The sequence below is a fragment of the Bubalus bubalis genome, chromosome 13 (genome assembly GCF_019923935.1).
Source record: "Bubalus bubalis isolate 160015118507 breed Murrah chromosome 13, NDDB_SH_1, whole genome shotgun sequence".
NCBI lineage: Eukaryota > Metazoa > Chordata > Mammalia > Artiodactyla > Bovidae > Bubalus > Bubalus bubalis.
In genome coordinates this window covers 43,646,559-43,668,356 of record NC_059169.1, presented here as the reverse complement: position 1 = coordinate 43,668,356, position 21,798 = coordinate 43,646,559, and the positions used below count along the sequence as shown (strand labels likewise).

The 21,798-nt window shown below is 36.0% G+C and overlaps 1 protein-coding gene across 3 annotated transcripts in view; it reads right to left on the bottom strand.

The window, feature by feature from the left end:
• The window catches only part of DACH1 (dachshund family transcription factor 1), a 479,356-nt gene that overhangs the window by 5,122 nt on the left and 452,436 nt on the right, over positions 1-21,798 (bottom strand). For 2 of the 3 annotated variants that reach the window (XM_025262761.3, XM_025262763.3), the window contains one exon: positions 20,226-20,295. The exons of the other annotated variant lie outside the window; for it this stretch is intronic. In XM_025262761.3, the coding sequence (XP_025118546.2) occupies positions 20,240-20,295 (56 nt within the window). In that variant the 3' untranslated portion in view covers positions 20,226-20,239. The remainder of the gene's footprint in view (positions 1-20,225; positions 20,296-21,798) is intronic. 3 annotated transcript variants of the gene reach the window in all.

Sequence of the window (21,798 nt, the reverse complement as noted above, 5' to 3'; positions counted from 1 at the left end):
TAATCATCAATCATTGTATGTTTGCACGTTGTTATAAGGGGAAGGAAATGCCAACCCACTCCAATATTCTTCCCTGGAGAATCTCATGGACAGGGGAGCCTGGTGAGCTACTGTCCATGGGATCGCAAAGAGTCGGATACGACTGGGCACACAGCACACACGTTGTTTTAAAAGATCCACTAGCCAGATTCTTCATCCAGGTTCTATATAATTGGCATTGACTTTCTTCTCTAATCTTATCTGTCACCCCTCTCCCTCATGCAGTGACCCAGTCGCACACCAAGCTCTGCACTGCTGAGGTCTGTTATTCCTTCTAGAAGCTTCAAAATAAGTACCTCCTCCTTCCCTGCTTGCATTGCTGTCTTACTAAACATCTAATAGAGCTCACCCTAAGAATCAACTTCATAGCACTTTGTCTCACTTTGATGTTACATATGAGAAGTGTCTTACACAGCGAGACCCACAAAAGCAGCAGCCGTAGTTCTTTCCCCATCAGTATCAGAAGGAGAATGCTTCAGCATGATGCTTTCTTTAAAGCTTTTAATGCAGTCTCAAATGTTAAACTTTTGGAGAAATTAATTAACATGCTTATGTGCTAAAAATAATTCCTTTAGCATTTAGAGATTTTAAAGTCTATCTGAAACTAAATTTTAAAACAAAAAATATATACATTAAAAATATAACAGGATAATTTTGTAAGATTTTTATTGCAGCCATATACAAAATATGTTTATAAAAATTATAAACATATTTATGTGCTCAGTATTTAGTCGACTATAACAATTACTTTTAATAAATATGTCTAAAATTTTTGACTCATGTTCATAACAGGTGGAAAGCATCAAGCATTAAAAATGCTGGCTGTAAAATAGATTCCAATAGTTATAGTTAAGGCATTTCCATGGTTCAATAATACTTAGATATCAGAGATTATCTGCCTTAGAATTAACTGGAAATAGAAATTTATCAGGCACAGACAGACTCTAGAAGAGTAACTCTTTCACCCTTTGTCTACAAAGCCTAACTGTGAAGCAATTCTACTTTATAATTTTGTCATATTTATTAAAACATTTATTTAGTCACTAAGTCTTGTTCATGGACTCCCTGTGACCCCATGGACTGCAGCCTGCTAGGCTCCCCTGTCCATGGGATTTCCCAGGCAAAAATATGGTAGTGTGTTGCCATTTCCTTCTCCAGGGGAATCTTCCCCACTCAGGGATCAAATTCACACCTCCTGCATTGCAGGAATAATGTTTTCCACTGAGCCACAAGGGAAACCCTTATAGAAACATACTTATGGATAAATCTGAATCTGTAAGGAAAAAAAAAAAAAGTTTTAAGTAATTTTATGTTGTTCCTGAGAAATTATATTGACCTGCTAATCTACAGCAAATAATCACATATGGATGTACCCAGAGAGCTAACAGCAGGCTTCTGAGTTATGGGACTATAGGTCTTCTTAGGCCTCCGATAACAAACCACCTGAGAGCAAGCCGAATGGCAAGAGTGCTAGATAAAATACATGGGCCCATAATTCAAACTGTGCCATGGTTTTATGTTATGTAATAAGTATTCCAATACTCTGTCCTTGCCTGACTCTTCAAACAGTAGGCAAAGTGATGGAGCCCTAGCTGCTGCTAAGTCGCTTCAGTCGTGTCCGACTCTGTGCAACCCCAGAGACGACAGCCCACCAGGCTCCCCCGTCCCTGGGATTCTCCAGGCAAGAACACTGGAGTGGGTTGCCATTTCCTTCTCCAATGCATGGACGTGAAAAGTGAAAGTGAAGTCGTTCAGTCGTGTCCAACTCCTAGCGACCCCATGGACTGCAGCACACCAGGCTCCTCCGTCCATAGGATTTTCCAGGCAAGAGTACTGGAGTGGGGTGCCATTGCCTTCTCCCCATCATTTCCTATATCATCTTTATTTCTGTATATGTTGGCCACCAAGAAACATTTTTCCTGATGCTGAGCATGGTTTATGAAGTAATCATTCCCTGATATTTCAACTGGGTAAGAATTGTTTTATGATCAAATCAACTGGAAATAGGACCTTCCCAGGTGGTGCTAGTGGTAAAGAACTTGCTTGCCAATGCAGGAGACTTAAGAGACGAAGGTTCAATCCCTGAGTCTGGAAGATCCCCTGGAAAAGGGCATGGCAACCCACTCCTGCCTAGAGAATCCCATGGACAGAACAGCCTGGCAGGCTACAGTCCATAGGTTTGCACAATCAGACAAAACTGAAGCGACTTAGCATGCAAATTGGAAATAAAGGTAATAATAAATATGAACAGCATAGATAATATCTTCTAAGAGTCTATTGTGTTCAGGGCACTTTACAGATTTCAAATCTAAATTTTTCAACAACTCAACAAAAAATGTATTTAGTGCCTTTTACAAACAGGCTATGCTAAGTCACTTCAGTCGTTTCCGACTCTGTGCGACCCCATAGATGGCAGCCCAACAGGCTCCCCCGTCCCTGGGATTCTCCAGGCAAGAACACTGGAGTGGGCTGCCATTTCCTTCTCCAAAGCATGAAAGTGAAAAATGAAAGCGAAGTCGCTCAGTCGTGTTCGACTCTTAGCGACCCCATGGATTGCAGCCTAACAGGCTCCTCTGTCCATGGGATTTTCCAAGCAAGAGTACTGGAGTGGGGTGCCATTGCCTTCTCTGAACAAATAGGCTATTAAAGCCTAAAAAATTTAAGTTATCCTACACATTTTCAAAGAACTAGCAAATAGATATGCAATGAATTGATATTTACTTGAATCCACATCTATTCCATTATGTCACTTCCTCTAAAAAGCAATTGGAAGATTACTGGAGGAAATATACTGACTCTGATGCAGAGGAAGGGACTGAACCTTAGACACCTTGATACCATCCGTCTCCCTGTTTTGTAAATCTGTTCTCAGCATTTTCTCAGAAAACAGAGGCTTCCTTTTAGTATGCAAAGCCTCAAATGAACAACTTGAAATCAGAACTAGAATTCTTATAGTTTGGTTTCAGAGCAAATATCTTCCTTTGACACAATGATTATTTGCTTTTGTAAGGGAGGCTGATATGACAGAAAAATCATCAAGCAGCACTTTGTGCATGGGAGTACTTAATTAAAAAGTCTCTTCTAATTAAAAGCATGTGGGAGTAGGGATTGGGTGAAACTATTTAAATTACAAATTCCTTTAATAGTTCCAAAGTTCATTGTGATTTGATGCTTACAGCTCTAATTTGGTGAATAAGTATCTAGATCACTGAATAGTTTATTGCAGGTATGAATTTTTGTATGCTGCTTACTGTTATTATGCAGATTTAGATCTACAGATAAGTTAAAGAAAATATTTTAAAATCCTTATAAAAATGGATCTCATGTTTTAATCTAGTTCTGTTTTGTGTTTGTGATTTATATTTACTTTTTTAATTTCATTTTTATTTTATATTAGAGTATTGTTAATTACAGTGTTGTGTTAGTATCAGGTGTACAGAAAGTGATTCAGTTATACATATACACTGATTTAATATTTTGTACCTATTATTATATGTAGTTATTTATAGCATCTAATATATATAAACAGATATAGAATTTAGCTCATATTCCATATATGAAACTAAAGTATTAAATAGCTTGATCATTTATTTTAAAAAGTTAATGAAGTTTGTTCAACAACAATCACAATATATGATGAGATTTTATTACAAACTGGAACAATTTCAAATTGCTTAGGTGGATTACACCAGAAATCCAATGCTTTCATGGAAACATTAACAAGGGACTGTGTCACTGAAGAGTATTACTCAGTATGCAGATAGGTATATATTCCAGTTTTGAATAGAACTCCCTTGAAAACATACACAAGGATCTCTTGCTTTTTGTTTTTTGCACAAAGAGATTAATAACTTACATTTCTGTTAGGAAGTAGCTTTATTAAAAATAGCATCTATTTGGTCAAAACTTATATGCAGACACCTGTAATTGAATGAAGTTTGCTACTTTCACAAAAAAGTTGTATGTGCCCATATCTTACTACTCCAGAGCTGAGAAAAATAGGAATATAACAGATGGCAGACATATAAGATCATTTATCTAGAACATTTAATATTTACTTAAAGAATATTAGGCTAACATGAAATGTAGTGGCCCTAAACTTTTCTCAGCATAATGTCTTAATTATATAAAGTAAGGGAAACCAAAAGAAGCGATGAAAACAAATGTTAATGATTCGTGTGATATTTGATAAGACAACGAAAGGAAGTCAAAATAAAAGCAAGCAAACAGAAACAGATGGGAAGGATCTTTGTCAAGTCATAACCCCTCTTCTAAAACCCCTAAAGGAAGAAGCTAATTAAAGAAAATATTGTTTCTTGCTTTTTTAATATAATTTTATATTTAGAGTAAGAACATTCTGCTACTGCTGAGGCAGAGAAGCAGAGACAGAAAGTCTACATTTAACATGAAAAATATTTTAAGAGAGATTGATGTTCAGTACAAGCTCTTTTACAAGAGGATACTGAGTAAATATCATTTCTTCTCACGAAATGCAGATAATAACTGTATAAGTGATTTCCAGAAGTTATGGTCAAGGTTGTGTTCAAAAACAATGAAAAGACAAAAACTGAAGAAGTTGCAACCAATTTTGAATTTTAGATCTTTCAGGGTGACAGTTGCATAAGCTGAGGCCCACAAAGTTGAGTGAAAATGAGAAAGGACTGGACATCAGATCCCTTTTGAATGCTTGCTCTATACGCACCTGGTGCCATTCTAGAGAGTGGGCACAGACTATGTGTAAGAGGCACACCAAGCAGGGTATCTTATACAGAAGCCAAATATACTAGTACAGGCAGTAGGTAATGGATTACCTAATGGACCAAAACGGCCCAGCTCATTTGAAATCAGAGTAGATCATATTGTGTTTATTACAAAGTTAGTATGAAGTAAAGCTCTTGACTGTGGCTAATATTGTAAACAATTTTGTAAACAAGAACTGCTTTTTATAAATTTTTCAGTTTTCTTCAAAGAAAAAACTGGATGAGAACATCTTCTGGTTTAAAACATGCTCTGGGAACAGATTATCTAAAGTTACTATACATAGGGTGAAAAGGTAACTACATTTTAAAATAGAAATAATAAAAATAAATCCCTTTCTACACATGAAGAAACTTGTATTAGACTCTAGGTAACAGAGTCTATTACCTAGACTTCCCAGGTGGTGCTAGTGGTAAAGAATCCACCTGCCAATAAAGGAGACATGAGACACAGGTCTCATCACCGGGTCAGGAAGATCCCCTGGAGGAGGGGGTCTTCCTGAATCCACCCCAGTATTCTTGCTTGGACAATCCCATGGACAGAGGATCCTTGGTGGGCTACAGTCCATAAGGTCGCAAAGGGTCAAACACAACTAAAGCGACTTAGCACAAAGGCATGCAAGCACACTTACAGGGGGAAAGACTGGAAATTTGACAGTTTGACAAACTGAAGCAGGTGGAATTAGACTTGAGGTATTGGAGCTAGAAGGAAACATCACTGAGCAGCCTGATCTAATCACACATTCTTTTTAAATAGGAAACTAAACAGACAAACCAGTAATGAGAGATGAGCTTAAAAATGTGGAGAGAAGGCATTTGAAGATGTACAAATGTCTATGGTTAATCTTAGCAAGCTTGGAGTTATTTAGTCAACTCCAGCCCTGGGCAAAATAATTTTTCCAAATGACTAGTCAGTTTAAAGTATCTCAGTTCTTCTAAGAAATTATGTTCTTATTGTAGGTCTCTTAAAGAGTCCCTTTGCTTGAATTTCATCACTGTCAACTATTTACTGCTTATCTATTCACCAAGAACCAGGCAATCTATGCTTAATGTTAAAAAAATTAGCCCTCTATTAAAATGTTTTAGATGCGAATGATCAGCCTATACTCATGGAGATTGGGTTTGGATCCTATACATTGTATTACTAAGACCTAACTGTCCTTACAACACTTGCCCTAGGATCCAAACTCTTGTCCTCTGCCAAGTTATTTTTACTATGCCTATACTTCTATTTGGCTCAGAGGTTAAAGCATCTGCCTGCAAGGCAGGAGACCCAGATTCAATCCGTGGGTTGGGAAGATTCCCTGGAGAAGGAAAGGCCAACACACTCCAGTATTCTTGCCTGGAGAACCCCCTGGACGGAGGAGCCTAGTAGGTTACAGTCCACGGGGTCGCAGAGTCGGACACAACTGAGCGACTTCACTTTCACTTTCATACTTCTGTTTGCATATCACTTTAGAATACACAACCTGAGTCTAATCATGAGGAAATATCAAATGCAAAATGGGAAACATTCTCTTAAGACTTTTTTCAAACATGTCAATTTTACAATTTTACATTTTTTTTTTACAATTTTTAAAAGGCCAAGGAAATGCATACAATCGAAGAAACAAAAGAGAAATTACAACTAAATGTAATGTGATCTTAATTTGGATTTAGGAATGCTGTAAATGCTATAAAGGACATGATTTGGTCAAATGACAAGATTAGAGTGTCAATATCAGTTTAAATAAAAGTACTGTGTCAATTAAATAGGTTATTGGGCTGATAAATACACTGTATTTATGTATAAGAGAAAAATCCTTATTTTTAATAAGTACTCCCTAGAATGTGTATGGGTAAATATAACAGGTAAAGTACCATGATTTATACATTTTACTTTCAAATGCTTCAGAAAATATTATGCAGATAGAGAAAATTATAAAGTATATAGAAGAAAAACATTAACAATAGGTGAAGATTTGCAAAGTGCATATGCGAGTTGCAAAAATTTTTAGCTTTTCTGTAAGTACAGTTTTTTTTTCAAATATATATTAAAACTAAATAGGTTTCCTAAGAGGAAATGACTAAAATATAAAATAGGTTGCCTAAGTGAAATGAAATTTTAATAGTCACCAATATCAGATATTTATTTATAACTAGTTGAAGATTTATCCTCTCCACTAGCCATGTGCACAGTTGTTACACTGATTCTATGAGCTGAATTCTCACAGTAAATATGTTTTCGGCTTAATAGCAAGGTTTTAAGAAGTTCTATTCACATATAAGATAGTAAGGTGATGCTGGGTGATTTTCTTAATAGAGTTCTCCAGAAAAACCAGGTTCAGATTTGTGAAACTTATTGGACTGAGGGTGAGAATATAGGCTGGATTCTGGTCTATTGGTCCATTATGTTTGAAAGGTAAATTTACACTTGCAAAGTTTGTGAAGTCTACTTAATTGTCTTACTCCTTAGTTGGTGAGGGCTGTGTAGGCTAATGTGCACTTGGTATAAAGAAATTACTGTTCTGTTTAACTATTTGAAACACGGGTTATCTTAAAAGTTTATCAAAAACAAAAGCAAAGCATAACACAGATCTCCTTAAACTTGTAGTTTCTGTAAATAAAGGGAAATTGCTGCTAGGTCTACTTTGGTAAAGAATTTGTGCATGTGTGTTCTAATTAAGCATTCATTAGTAGCAAGTGAGAATCCATCTGAGTGGTTAATGTACCAGCAAGTGATAATGGGGTGTTTTGCACTTAGGTTACCTTGTCCTGATTGTAAGGTGAGACCTCCCAACTTCAGCAAAGTAAGGCACAGTGAAGTATCTTATTACTTTCTCCATCCTTTTATTCATTTCTGGGAGAAAGAAAACTAAGACACAGGGATGGAAGGAAATCATCTGAGGGAATAGCTGAACCTTAGTGATGATGGACTATGCTTAATAAAAATAGAAACATAAAAAAGTGATGCCTTATTTGATAAAAATAAGATACTGCTAAAAAAGGGAGCAAGGATCTTTCAAATCAATAATTTGATCCTTTAAAACTGCAAGAGACAGGGAAAGTTTGCAGTGAATAAACTGAGTTTTCAGAATAAATACATTTGTTTTCTCTAGCGAACAAGCCAAAAGTGGCAATTAGAAGGACAGTTCTTGTCAGAGTCTAGTTATTTTATTTTAAGCTTGGCCGGGGAAAAATCATCCTTCTTTTAAAAGTTTAGCATTTTTATGCTTATTTTTGATAGCATGACTAATTCAGTAATTTTAATAAAATTATATTTGTTTGGGGAAGTAAATGTGAATGAACAAAGTTCTAAATATCTAGAGCTTGATTTAACATTTAAACAATGCTAAACCAAAATGCCGTTCTAGTGTTAATACTGACAAATGTCAAACTTCAGTGAAAGGTTGCAAATGTTTATAATAAGTATGGTAATTGTTTTAACTGAAGAAATGGCACTTTCATAGGGAATAACTTTTTTCTACGTCTCATCCAATAAAATCATCAAGTATTTAGATCGTACATGGGTGAGAACACTAACATGTTGTACAGTAACTATTAAATAAGATCATTCTCTGTGCACTAATTCTAAAATTAACATAAGGGATCAATTTAGATATGCAGTGTTATAGTATAGAGAAAGATTAGCAAACAGGCAAGAAAGTGTGCTGATAGAATTGTCATATCTAAAGAAAGAATATGAGAATCAGTTGAGTGTTTGTCAAACAGAGTTGTTTAGCCAAGTTTTAATAAATGTCCATTAAAACATAAACCACCATAAGATTACCGCCAAAGACTGATGTGGACATCTGGTCTACCTTTACATACATTCCTGAATACATTAAATATTTTAATTATATAATATTCAGTGGGCTGATCCCATTCTTACCAGGTACCTTGACAATTTTATTTACTATATAATCCTTATGGTAGGAATCCTCTAAAATGGCTACCACTGCTCCTTGCCTCCTGGCAGTCACATCCTTGTAAGATATCTCTCCCCTTTAAGTATGGACTTTATCTAAAGACTTACTTCTAATGAAGAGAATATGGCAAATGTGATGGAAAGTCACTTCCAAGATGAGGCTGTAAAAAACTGTGACTTTCATCTTGCTGGAAGATACTCTTTCTCTGGATCTTTTCACTTGCTTGATCAGATGAAGTAGGTTGATATGTACTGAGTTGCCTCATGGGAGGTCCATCTGACAAGGACCTGATCATGGCCTCTGGCCAATAGCCAACAAGGACCTGAGGCCCTTAGTAAAATAATCTTGAGAAAATGAGGTGTGCCAACACCTATATGACTGAGTTTAGAAGTCGAGCTTGCTTCAGTTGAGTCTAGAGATGACTAAAGCCCTTTCCAAAAATTTTTGCCACCTGGGAGAGACCCAAAAGCATAGGACCCAACTAAGCTCCTTCTAGATTTCTCATGTATAGAAAAGGTGAGATAATACATGATGTGAGCCATGAAGTTTTAAAGTAATTTGTTGTGTCACAATATATAATAAATACTCCAATACTTTGGCCATGTGATGTGCAATGAGTCAACTCATTGGAAAAGACCATGATTATAGGAAAGATGGCATAAGTGATGGCATAAGTGGTTGATTATGGCAAAGATGGCATAAGTGATGGCATCCAGTCACATCACTTCATGGCAAATAGATGGGGAAATAATGGAAAAAGTGAGACATTATTGTTTTGGGCTTAAAAATTACTGCAGATGGCGATCACAGCCATGAAATTAGAAGACATTTGCTCCTTGGAAGAAAAGCTATGACAAACCTAGACAGCATACTAAAAAGCAGAGACGTTACTTTGCCAACATAGGTCCATCTAGTCAAAGCTATGGCTTTTCCAGTACCCACGTATGAATGTGAGAGTTGGACTATAAAGAAAGCTGAGGGCCAAAGAATTGATGCTTTTGAACTGTGGTGTTGGAGAAGACTCTTGAGAGTCCCCTGGACTGCAAGGAGATCAAACCAGTCAATCCTAAAGGAAATAAGTCAGAATATTCATTGGGAGGACTGATACTGAAGCTGAAACTCCAATACTTTGGCCACCTGATGTGAAGAACTGACTCATTGGAAAAGACCCTGATTCTGGGAAAGATTGAAGGCAGGAGGAGACCAGGATGACAGAGGATGAGGTGGTTGGATGGCATCACTGACAGAGTGGACATGAGTTTGAGTAAGCTCCAGGAGTTGGTGATGGACAGGGAAGCCTGGCATGCTGCAGTCCATGGAGTCTCAATGAGTTGGATCTGACTGAGCAACTGAACTGAATGAGAAAGATTGAAGGCAAAAGGAGAAGGGGGTGGCAGAGGATGAGATGGTTAGACAGTGTCACTTTCTCAATGGACATAAATTTGAGCAAACTCTGGTAGATTATGGAGGACAGGGGAGCCCAGTGTGCTGCAGTCCATGGGGTTTCAAAAAGTCAGACACGACTTAGCGAGTGAACAACTTCTTTTATAGTCAAGGTGTGTTGGTCATTGTCACAGGTAAATATGTCAGTTCTAATGACTTACAATTCTTTAGTATATCTTAGTTTGGTTTCTTTTAGAACACAGAAAGAATTGATAACCCCACTCTGGGTCATGTGGAACTCACCAAGCCAAATGCTGCCTTGTGAGTGCTCCAGCAAGCATGCCTGCATTTCACAGAATCAGCAAAACCCAACTGTATATTTCGCAGTATGATATTTCTTGTCTTATTATATCAAAATGATTTTTAAAAAAAAAAACCCTCTCTAGCCTGCTACTAATTACATAAGCTACTCTAAATCACAGAATATTTATTTTCACAATTTTAAAAGGTTTGTTTTGGTATTTTAAATATATATGTAATGTATATCTGTGGAAATGGAAATTACTTACACTACCTTAGAGTAATTTGATTCTATTGGGAATAAAACAGATTTTCTCAAAGATTGATGATCTTATTTCATGATATATTGTGACCTTCCCAGAAATAAAGACAATAAAGTACAACAGTCTAATTCTTACATTAAACTTGTTTCAGAATAATGACTGTATCAAATTACTTGATACAATGTGACAGAAGTAACCATCCTATAAAATTTCATAGCTCCATACTGCTGGGATTGTTACCATGTAATGGGTAATTTAAAAAGACAAGAAAGAGAAGAAAAAACAATCTAAATCTCTCTATTAAAACCACCTAGAAATCGGACAATCATTGTAATGTCTTTCAGAATCTGTGGTTCAGTAGTGATGATTGGCTAATTTCAATTTTTGTTATATCGAATATCTTGCAATATTTGAAGCAATATGGTTATATCACATGGTTTCCAATGAAACAAACATAATTCTTTGCAAATTGATCAGTAAAATATCAACAAAATAGCCACAAATAATAAGAAATTAAGACACTAAATACTTTCTAAAATGGAAAGCAACAAGAAAAAGACAAAATGTGTTATCACCAAAATATGCAATGCTAATAGATAAGTTTGCATTTTAAAAATTATCTGTCCCTGTAGACAAAGAGTTTCTGGAAACATCTGAGCACTTACAATTTTAAGTTTATTAGTTTTCAATATATACTAAATTCCATGAGATTTGCAATTTTTTAAATGCAGTTTCAAAAGCATAAACACAAAAACTCTACAAATAAACATCTTAATATGTTATAATAAATGTGAATATAGTTAGAAAGAAAATAAATGCTGATATATGTATATTTCATGCCCATTGTGAAATTTTGCCCTGGGTCATTGTAACATAGGCCACTATTTCCATTAAAATTAATAGCTTGTGGCTGTGGTTACTGTCACTGTTGCCTAATTTTCCCCTCACTAGCAATTGTAACATGAATAAATTAAGTTATATCACCATGTACATCATTATATCCTGAATTAAGGTTAGATTTCAAGAAGCATCATGGATTTAAGGAACTCATCTAGAATTGCATCAAAACTCCTTATAATAAAATACTTATTTCCCTACCATAGGGCCTAAATCAGAGAAGGCAATGGCACTCTACTCCAGTACTTTTGCCTGGAAAATCCCATGGATGGAGGAGCCTGGTAGGCTGCAGTCCATGGGATCGCTAAGAGTCGGAGACGATTGAGTGACTTCACTTTCACTTTTCACTTTCATGCATTGGAGAAGGAAATGGCAACCCACTCCACTGTTCTTGCCTGGAGAGTCCCAGGGATGGGGGAGACTGGTGAGAGGCCATCTGTGGGGTTGCACAGAGTCGGACACGACTGACTTGACTTAGCAGCAGCAGCGGGGCCTAAATGCTGCTCTTAATTTCAGGGCTATTTCCTAGTGACACTTGGGCATCCCAATTGTTCAGCCTATTTTATGTTAATAACCCTGGTTCATTTCAATTGGACAGACTTGTGCTCCATCTCTTTTTAAGGAAAATTACTTGTTTAGTATAAAAATATTAAGCTCTAAGTCTTGGATAATAAAACTTCCTTGTTTCTCATTCAGTCTTTGGTATCATCATGGTGTCTGAATGAAGCATTCCCTACTTTAACAGGCTTATTTAACAGGTCCTATTTTTTAGGATTTCTGTACTCAGATGAGGATTCACTAAATGCTGGAAGACTTGATGACTCTATTACCAAATGCCTTATGTATTGAAAAATCATAGTCCTCTTAAAGCTTAAAATAATACTAATATGTTATGATAATTTGGAATATCATTATATGAGCATGTCTTTACTTACTAAGTCTAAAAACAAATGTAATTTTTACATTCCCTTCATCAAAATAAGAATGTATTATACTGCTCAAATGATTGCAAAGAATGTCCATGCATTAGAGGGTAAAGCTAACAATGAGGGTAAATGATTGCTGCTTTTTTTGTTTATGACTCTATTCAATGTACTCTGATTACTTGAAAGGACTAGTATCCAACATATCGCCATATGAAACCATATCATGAAAAATACATGTCTCTTAATGCAAGAGTTGAATTGACATTTTGTCATAGGTAAATTCTGCAGAATCAACAAAGATGCAAAACAACTAAGGCAAAATATGAATTATCTAATACACCACTATGTATTTTTAGCATTCTTTATTCTAATTTTATGTGTATAACATAACACTGTAAATATTTTGGTTCCAGTTTTATTACACTCATTTTAATGGACAAACTTCAGTGGTGAGTAATCCATCCTTTCTAACTGCCATAAAAAAAACTACATTATGTTTTCTCTGTTTAAAAAAAATATATATTGGGTCATTCATTACAAATAAGGATGGTGCAAGTGAGAGGACTGTGTTAACTCGTAACCATTTGAGTGTACTTTGCTTCCCAATGTTGCATTTGTTACTTATTACAATCACTTCTTCCGTTGTGGGGAGGGTGACTTGATACTGTAGCCTTTTTTAGAAGAATGACAATATCAAAATCATGCAAAGAGATTCTATATTTCCTACATAAGACTTTAATGGTGCACAAAGCTGTCTTATCTAGACTTTACATTCAAATGACCTCATTCAAGCTCCAGCTCTATGTCTACCTACATGGGTACTTCAGCTTGCTGAAATGCTCAGTTGTCATATCAAAACCAGAAGCAGGAAGGCAAACTCATCATCCTATGCTTTAACTTGGATTTCTTTTCTAGATTATTAATTTCAAATCACCAATCACTATTTCCTAAGCCCTGCAATTTGATTTTCCCTTGTATTTCAACCTCCAATCTACTTCTTGCACAATACCAAAGTTTAAATCTTCAATACCTCACTCACTTCCGAGTTCATTACATTCTTTACCTCTTTATTCTCACTCTTTACCAACTTCTATATAATATTTATATTGTTTATATTTAGGATTTAGTATTGGGCTGGCCAAAACGTTCCTTCATGTTTTTTCCTAAGATGTTACGGAAAAATCTGAATGAATTTTTTGCTCACACAATATATTTTATTTCAGATATAAACAAGGGAGCAGGTTTTTATTTTAATAAATATTGTTTAAGAATCTGTTGAGAGCCATACTCAGAAGGAGCTGTAAGATTTATTCCTTTTGTTTTCAAAATTTATATAAAATATGTCAATAATATGGTTTCTCAGAGATTTAGACTTATGACTTACATATCTAGACTTAAATGAATCTTCACCAATCATGCAATCAATTAATTGCTTTGTTTGTGCTCTGAAAGCACTTTGTTTACATTTTGGAAGCAATAGATCAAAGTATTATTCATGAAAAGAGAATGATACATCTTTTACAACTTTCAGGAAAAAAAGTCAAATTTTGTAATATCAGATGTAATCTATTAAATTAATTTTAAGTCTTGGAACATGTATGTTCCCAATAGTATAATAGCGAGTTCCTATAAACAAGTCTAAAAGTGAATTATATTAGAAAAACTTGGAGGTTTGGCTACCTTAAATGTTTATATGTTTATTTCTAAAGAAAGAGAAGTGAAGACACATGATATGCTGCTGCTAAGTCGCTTTAGTCGTGTCCCACTCTGTGCAACCCCAGAGACGGCAGCTCACCAGGCTCACCCGTCTCTGGGATTCTCCAGGCAAGAACACTGGAATGGGTTGCCATTTCCTTCTCCAGACACATGATATAGTCATATTTTAATTTGTTAAAATCATTCCTGTTTCTTATAAAATTTTAATATATAAATATTTCATATTTTTTAAGTAAAATTTGAATTACAGTCCCTACCATCCCTGACCCACACTAACTTATATGCAGAGTACTTCATGAGAAATGCTGGACTGGAAGAAAACAAAAGCTGGAATCAAGATTGCCGGGAGAAATATCAATAACCTCAGAAATGCAGATGACACCACCCTTATGGCAGAAAGTGAAGAGGAACTAAAAAGCCTCTTGATGAAGGTGAAAGTGGAGAGTGAAAAAGTTGGCTTAAAGCTCAACATTCAGAAAATGAAGATCATGGCATCCGGTCCCATCACTTCATGGGAAATAGATGGGGAAACAGTGGAAACAGTGTCAGACTTAATTTTTCTGGGCTCCAAAATCACTGCAGATGTTGACTGCAGCCATGAAATTAAAAGACACTTACTCCTTGGAAGGAAAGTTATGACCAACCTAGATAGCATATTGAAAAGCAGAGACATTACTTTGCCAACAAAGGTCCATCTAGTCAAGGCTATGGTTTTTCCTGTGGTCATGTATGGATGTGAGAGTTGGACTGTGAAGAAGGCTGAGCACCAAAGAATTGATGCTTTTGAACTGTGGTGTTGGAGAAGACTCTTGAGAGTCCCTTGGACTGCAAGGAGATCCAACCAGTCCATTCTGAAGGAGATCAGCCCTGGGATTTCTTTGGAAGGAATGATGCTAAAGCTGAACCTCCAGTACTTTGGCCACCTCATGTGAAGAGTTGACTCATTGGAAAAGACTCTGATGCTGGGAGGGATTAGGGGCAGGAGGAGAAGGGGATGACAGCGGATGAGATGGCTGGATGGCATCACTGACTCGATGGACGTGAGTCTGAGTGAACTCCGGGAGTTGGTGATGGACAGGGAGGCCTTGCGTGCTGCGATTCATGGGGTTGCAAAGAGTCGGACACGACTGAGCGACTGATCTGATCTGATCTGATCTGACCATCCCTGAACACCTTGACACCCACAATTTTATCAACAAGAATTAACTCAATATGTATTTTATTAGAATTATTTATGCTTCTTTATATCTCATGGAAATATGAATTATTTTAAAAAGTTATCTTTTGCATTTTTTCTGGCCCCAGCATTTAAGTTAATAAGCACTTGTTTAAATGAATTAGTTACAGCAGATTAAATACTAAAAAACATAAAAACTACATTAGTTAATACTAATTAAAGTTAAATAATAGTTCAACTTTTTAGTCAAATGTATTAGTTTGAAAGCAATACATTGTTTATTGCAGGGCTTTTAGAGTCAGCAAAATACTAAACATGGACTTTGAAAATTCAAGAAGATATATGATTGTGTTATATATATTTTAAATGACCTTCATTTTTTCACAGACAACCATTTACAATTTTTGTTCTACCCAAATGTTTATGAGATAATTTTCAGAAAAGGATATTGACAGCAAGTCTGTAAGCTATGTTGAAAAGCATGCTTATTTATGTTTTTTCATTCCTTACTGCATGGAGATTTTAGAGTAATTGCAAGGAGGTGTAAAGTTACAGGAGTTTTAGGAAGAGAGAGTAGATGAAAAATACTTAATTGAAAGTAATGAGAACAGCAATTTTAAGATTTCATTGCAATTTAAATTCACGATTTTGGCACTTTTAGTATTTTCCTTCATGTGAAAGTGCAGTGAATTCACTCAGTCGTGTCCGACTCTTTGCGACCCCATGGACTATAGACCACCAGACTCCTCTATCCATGGAATTTTCTACTCCATACTGGAGTGGGTTGCCATTTTCTTCTCCAGGGGATCTTCCCAACCCAGGGATCGAACCCGGGTCTCCCACATTGTGGGCAGACGCTTTACTGTCTGAGCCACCAGGGAATCCCTTTCCTTCATGAGATGACTTTATATTCTGTATTTATTAGCCTAATCATACATAAATGTAAACCTCCAGTTAATGTTTAGAGAGGGAGAAAACACAAGCCACAATAAAGATGAAATCAAAATTAAAAGAAAACTGTGTAAACAATATCTTTATATGTTTGTCATGGTGGTAGTCTAGTCGCTAAGTCATGTCCAACTCTTGCAGCCCCATGGACTGTACCTGCCAGGATCCTCTGTCCATGGGATTCTCCAGGCAAGAATACTGGAGTGGGTTTTCATTTCCTTCTCCAGGGGATCTTCCCAACCCAGGAATCAAATCTGGGTCTCCTGCATTGCAGGCAGGTTCTTTACCGGCTGAGCCACAAGGGAAGCCCATGTTTGTCATACTGTTAACTTACTTTATTGAGAAATCATAAATGCTGCCAATAGTAAAAAGCAATAATCACTCATTATCTTCAGTTTTCACAACAAAGGTCCATCTAGTCAAAGCTATGGTTTTTCCAGTAGTCATGTACGGATGTGAGAGTTGAACTATAAAGAAAGCTGAGCACTGAAGAATTGAGGCTTTTGAACCTTGGTGTTGGAGAGGACTCTTGAGAGTCCCTTGGACTGCAAAGCGATCCACCCAGTCCATCCTAAAGATCAGTCCTGAATATTCATTGGAAGGACTGATGCTGAAGCTGAAACTCCAATACTTGGCCCCCGATGTGAAGAACTTACTCTTTAGAAAAGACCCTGATGCTGGGAAAGATTGAAGGCAGGAGGAGACCAGGACAACAGAGGATGAGGTGATTGAATGGCATCACTGACTCGATGGACATGAGTTTGAGTAAGCTCCAGGAGTTGGCGATGGACAGGGAAGCCCGGCATGCTACAGTCCATGGGGTTGCAAAGAGACATGACTGAGCAACTGAACTCAACTGAAAGGAAACAGTCATTGATCCATTAAATATTGGTAAATTTGCATGCATACTTGTTCCCTAATGTTTCATGTTACAGCACCATAAGTGTTAAAATATAAAAGTTTGGAATGATGAGATAAAATTTCCCTCCTTTGTTGACTATAAAATTTTTACATTAAGAAAATAATGGGAAAGGTGTTTGCATTACCTTTGTTTTGTAAAAATACCATGCAATGGAGCCAACTGAGTTGTGATAAAACAGTTTTTTCATGTAAATTATTTTTTAAAATAAATGCTTGTGTTCTAATTTTCTCACAAAATAATAGAATTGCACTTTGAAATACTATTGAAAACAAGGCAAATAAGAAGTGCATTTGAGATCAAAGTGGGCAACTAGCCATGATGTTTATGTGATCTTACTATAGCAAAAACAAAACCCCCCAAATCTGGCTATACTGAAATGTAAGTATATAAACATTCTAAAAATATTCACCTAGTTTGTACATGTTTATTTACAGACACTGAAGCATCAATTTTCATAACATTTTAATTTTATAACCTTTTCACTGTATACATCAATGTTATCAGTATTTTGGAATTAGTCAAGATTGTCGTGGATGTGAAATTATAAAATGAGACAATGTGAAAACTAAGAAAAATATTATTCCCATATTTGGATCAAAACAACATTTGCTCTGTTGTTACCAAGATAGCTCATCTTCCTTAGTGTTTTCACTTTTTTTGAATGGATGGTCTGTCATGGTATGGGCCATGACTTGGTAATGATCAATCCCATGTTCTGAATTGGACTTCTTGAGAGCGAGTGAGGAGGTTTCTCTCTAGCCTGCCCTCAAATCAGTTCAATGCAACGGGGCCACCTTACCCTCCTTTGATACATTAATGGGTGTAACAAGGAGCAATAAGTCACTCACTAAAGTTTGCCTGTGTTGCAACTCACTGTAGGGCTACAATAAACTGTCTACAAATAGTGGGGTTATATGATATGCAGAAATCGTTTCTTTTAGCCACATTTTGATTCTATTGCTGATAAATCTTGGAAAGTTAATGTAAATATATCACACATCTCAATAAGGTCCCACTTGGGAAAGCTATGACAAATTATACAAAATTTTTTCTAAAAGACCATAAGCATATGAGTGCCATGCCATTAACATTATTCTTTTTATTTATCATATTTACTTCACTCTTTATTTTCTGAAACTTGGATATGTTAAACAAGATTGGGTCTGAATTCTTAGGGTAATAAAACCCAAGGAGCTATAATGTATAATTAATCAATCCTTTGAGACTTCCCTGATGGCTCAAGCAGTAAAGAATCCATCTGCAATGCAGGAGATGCAGAAGACTCAGGTTCGATCCCTGGGTTGTGAAGATACCCTGGAGGAGGAAATGGCAACCCACTCCAATATACTTGCCTGGAGAATCTCATGGACAGAGGAGCCTGGTGAGATACAGTCCATGGAGTTGCAAAGAATGACTGAGGGACTAACACTTTCTGCAATATATTTAAATGTTTCTCATGCTAATAAATTAAGAGATTAGAATTGTTAAAACAACAAAAAAATGCATTTTTAATCCTTCACAATAATCACACCACTAAAGTGTCTGATAAAATCAAATAAATCTGAACTGCACACATTTGAAAAAAGTATGGGCAGAGAGGTCACATGATTCTATCTCAAAAGTATGTCTGAATTCAAAGCAGGTAGAAGTCATTGCATTCACTTGAAAAAGCTTGGAGAACTGTTCTTTCTACTTGTGATTTGTTATTTTCAATGTGGTTTATATATTGAAAATCTGACACACTGTGAGTTTTTTTGATTGAGAGAAGTTTTCCTGATTTACTATTATCAGAGAACACAAATGAACTTGTTTACCTTGTTAAGGCTTCCATATTGTTTTTAAAATCTGTCATTTTATATAAAAACATGTATTTCTGAATTACCTCAGAAAACACATATGGTAATACTGAACTTAAGGTCATACTTGGACAATAGTTGGCTTGAACCCAGAACTATCTGTGGGTTTAGAAGAGGAAAGTACTTTTCATCCCTTTTGTCTTATTATAAATCTTTCCCATTTGTTAAATTCTCTATTTTCTCAAAATTTAAACTAGAGATAAAGTCTCAGTTCAGTTCAGTTCAGTCACTCAGTCGTGTCCGACTCTTTGCGACCCCATGAATTGCAGCACGCCAGGCCTCCCTGCCATCACCAACTCCCGGAGTTCACTGAGACTCACGTCCATTGAGTCAGTGATGCCATGCAGCCATCTCATCCTCTGTCGTCCCCTTCTCCTCCTGCCCCCAATCCCTCCCAGCATCAGAGTCTTTTCCAATGAGTCAACTCTTTGCATGAGGTAAAGTCTAGACTGTGAGATTTTATGTATCACTATGGAGAAACCTACAAGAGACGAGTCCAAAGACTATGACAACTTGAAAGAAGGTAGATCTGAAACTATTTTAAGTAGCATAAACCATGAAGAAAAAAATAAACACATTGAAATGATTAATACAAGCAAATATCATTTCATCATGGAAATGAAACAATTAGTTCTTAATTTGTTTACAATGGGAATTTCATAAGTAATGTAAAACCATAGTATAGAATCAAAATTAAATACAGCACACCTGATTATGTATGGGAATAATTTATGGTCTAAAATCTCCCCATCCAGTGCTCTTTCTCCCAGAGAGAAATAAATAAAGAATGAGAGTCAGATCCAATAATTTGTAGCCATCATTCATCGTTTTATAGGTGTAATTAGTAAGCTTAGTTGGAACTATGTTTGGAGATTTACTATCTCTGGTGTATGATTATCTATGAATTAAAAGAGTCTGTGATACTCTACACTAAATGAAAATACAAACCACATTAGGAGAAATTTGCTAAAATGCAATAAAATATTAAGAAACTCTAATATTTCCATCTTAAATGAGTAAAAAATCATTTGTTTATCTTTTGTTATATTTGGGAAGTGATAAATAATCATATAGAGTTGAAAATAAATCTCTATAAGCCATATTGTTTAAGTTGACATAAACATTGAACTCACAATTTGTCATGAACTTAAGTGTCTTGAAAAATCTGGTGAATATAATTTTCATTTTCCAGCTTAAACCATGCTAAAAGAAAAAGAATGTGTCATATATTGAAAATAAGATAATTTTTAAAAATCCAAATAATGTTTAATGTTTATCAACAATGAATATGATTGAAAATACTATTACAGTAAATTTGTGCATAATGTAGAAATAGCAAATACTTATAGCATAACCTCTACTTAGTTGTGAGTTCTTTACATATATTAATTCACTTATTTTCTGTAACAACTCTGTGAGGTGACTATCATGATCATTTTCTATGGTTTTATGATAAGGAACTCTCATAATCAAGTCATTTAACTCACACACTCAATGGTACACAGATAATAAACAGCAGAGTAGAGATTCGTACCCAGACAGTCTGAATCCAGAACCTACATATCCATAATTGGCCATGAACATAATTCCATGTATCCACTCCAGTACTGCTGCCTGGAAAATCCCATGGACGGAGGAGCCTGGTAGGCTACAATCCATGGGGTCGCTAAGAGTAGGACACGACTGAGCAACTTCCCTTTCACCTTTCACTTTCATGCATTGGAGAAGGAAATGGCAACCCATTCCAGTGTTCTTGCCTGGAGAATCCCAAGGACGGGGGAGCCTGGTGGGCTTCCGTCTCTGGGGTCGCACAGAGTCGGACAAGACTGAAGCGACTTAGCAGCAGCAGCATGTATGTTTGTACTCATAAAAAATCTGATGTCTTTGCCATTTTGACAGGATAAAAAATCAGCAATACAGTAGGTCTTAGTAGTTAAAGTGAGTTACCTAGCCTCACAACAGTAATGAATGAGCGTGTTGATAGGAGATTAGCTTTCAGTCCTGCATTGCTCTCCTAAGACTAAATCATCTTGGTGTTAATTCTAATCATTTAGAAATCAGTTATTTAAATAAATCATCAATATTATCTTGTAACTGATTAATAATTATCTTTATAACCTAATGGATTTATTTTTCTCTTTATATGAGAGAAAACTCCATGAGAAATTACAAATTATGAGAGTAGTTTTGGGGCTAAAAAAATAACCATTGCCTAATGAAAATTCCTTTTTCATTCCCTGAAGATGAATCATACAGGAAACCGTGGTCAAACATTACTAAACTTTACATGGGAAGAACTAGCATATATTTGCATTTTGAATCTTAATCCTTATAAATTTATGCCACCCTCATTATCTGGTTGACCATTGAGTCAGTCATAGCCACGTCGTAAATTATCATAAGATGCAAAGATGGACGTTCAAATAAGAGCAAAGTATATGGCATCAAAGGGACTCAGAGGTCCTGAGTTCTCAGTCTGATTCAAAGCAATTTGTGTTATCACCCTGTTACTCAGTTTCCTCAAATATAAAACGGCACACTGAAGATCAACAAAAACAATGAATGTGAAAAAGCTGTGCAAACTTGAAATTGCTTTAGGACAGTCAACTGATGTTCTTCGTAATATCCTGAATCACGGCTGCATCAAAAAGAATGAGCGCCATTCACAGGTGACCAGTGCCCCTTCCCTGACATCTCTTTAACTTC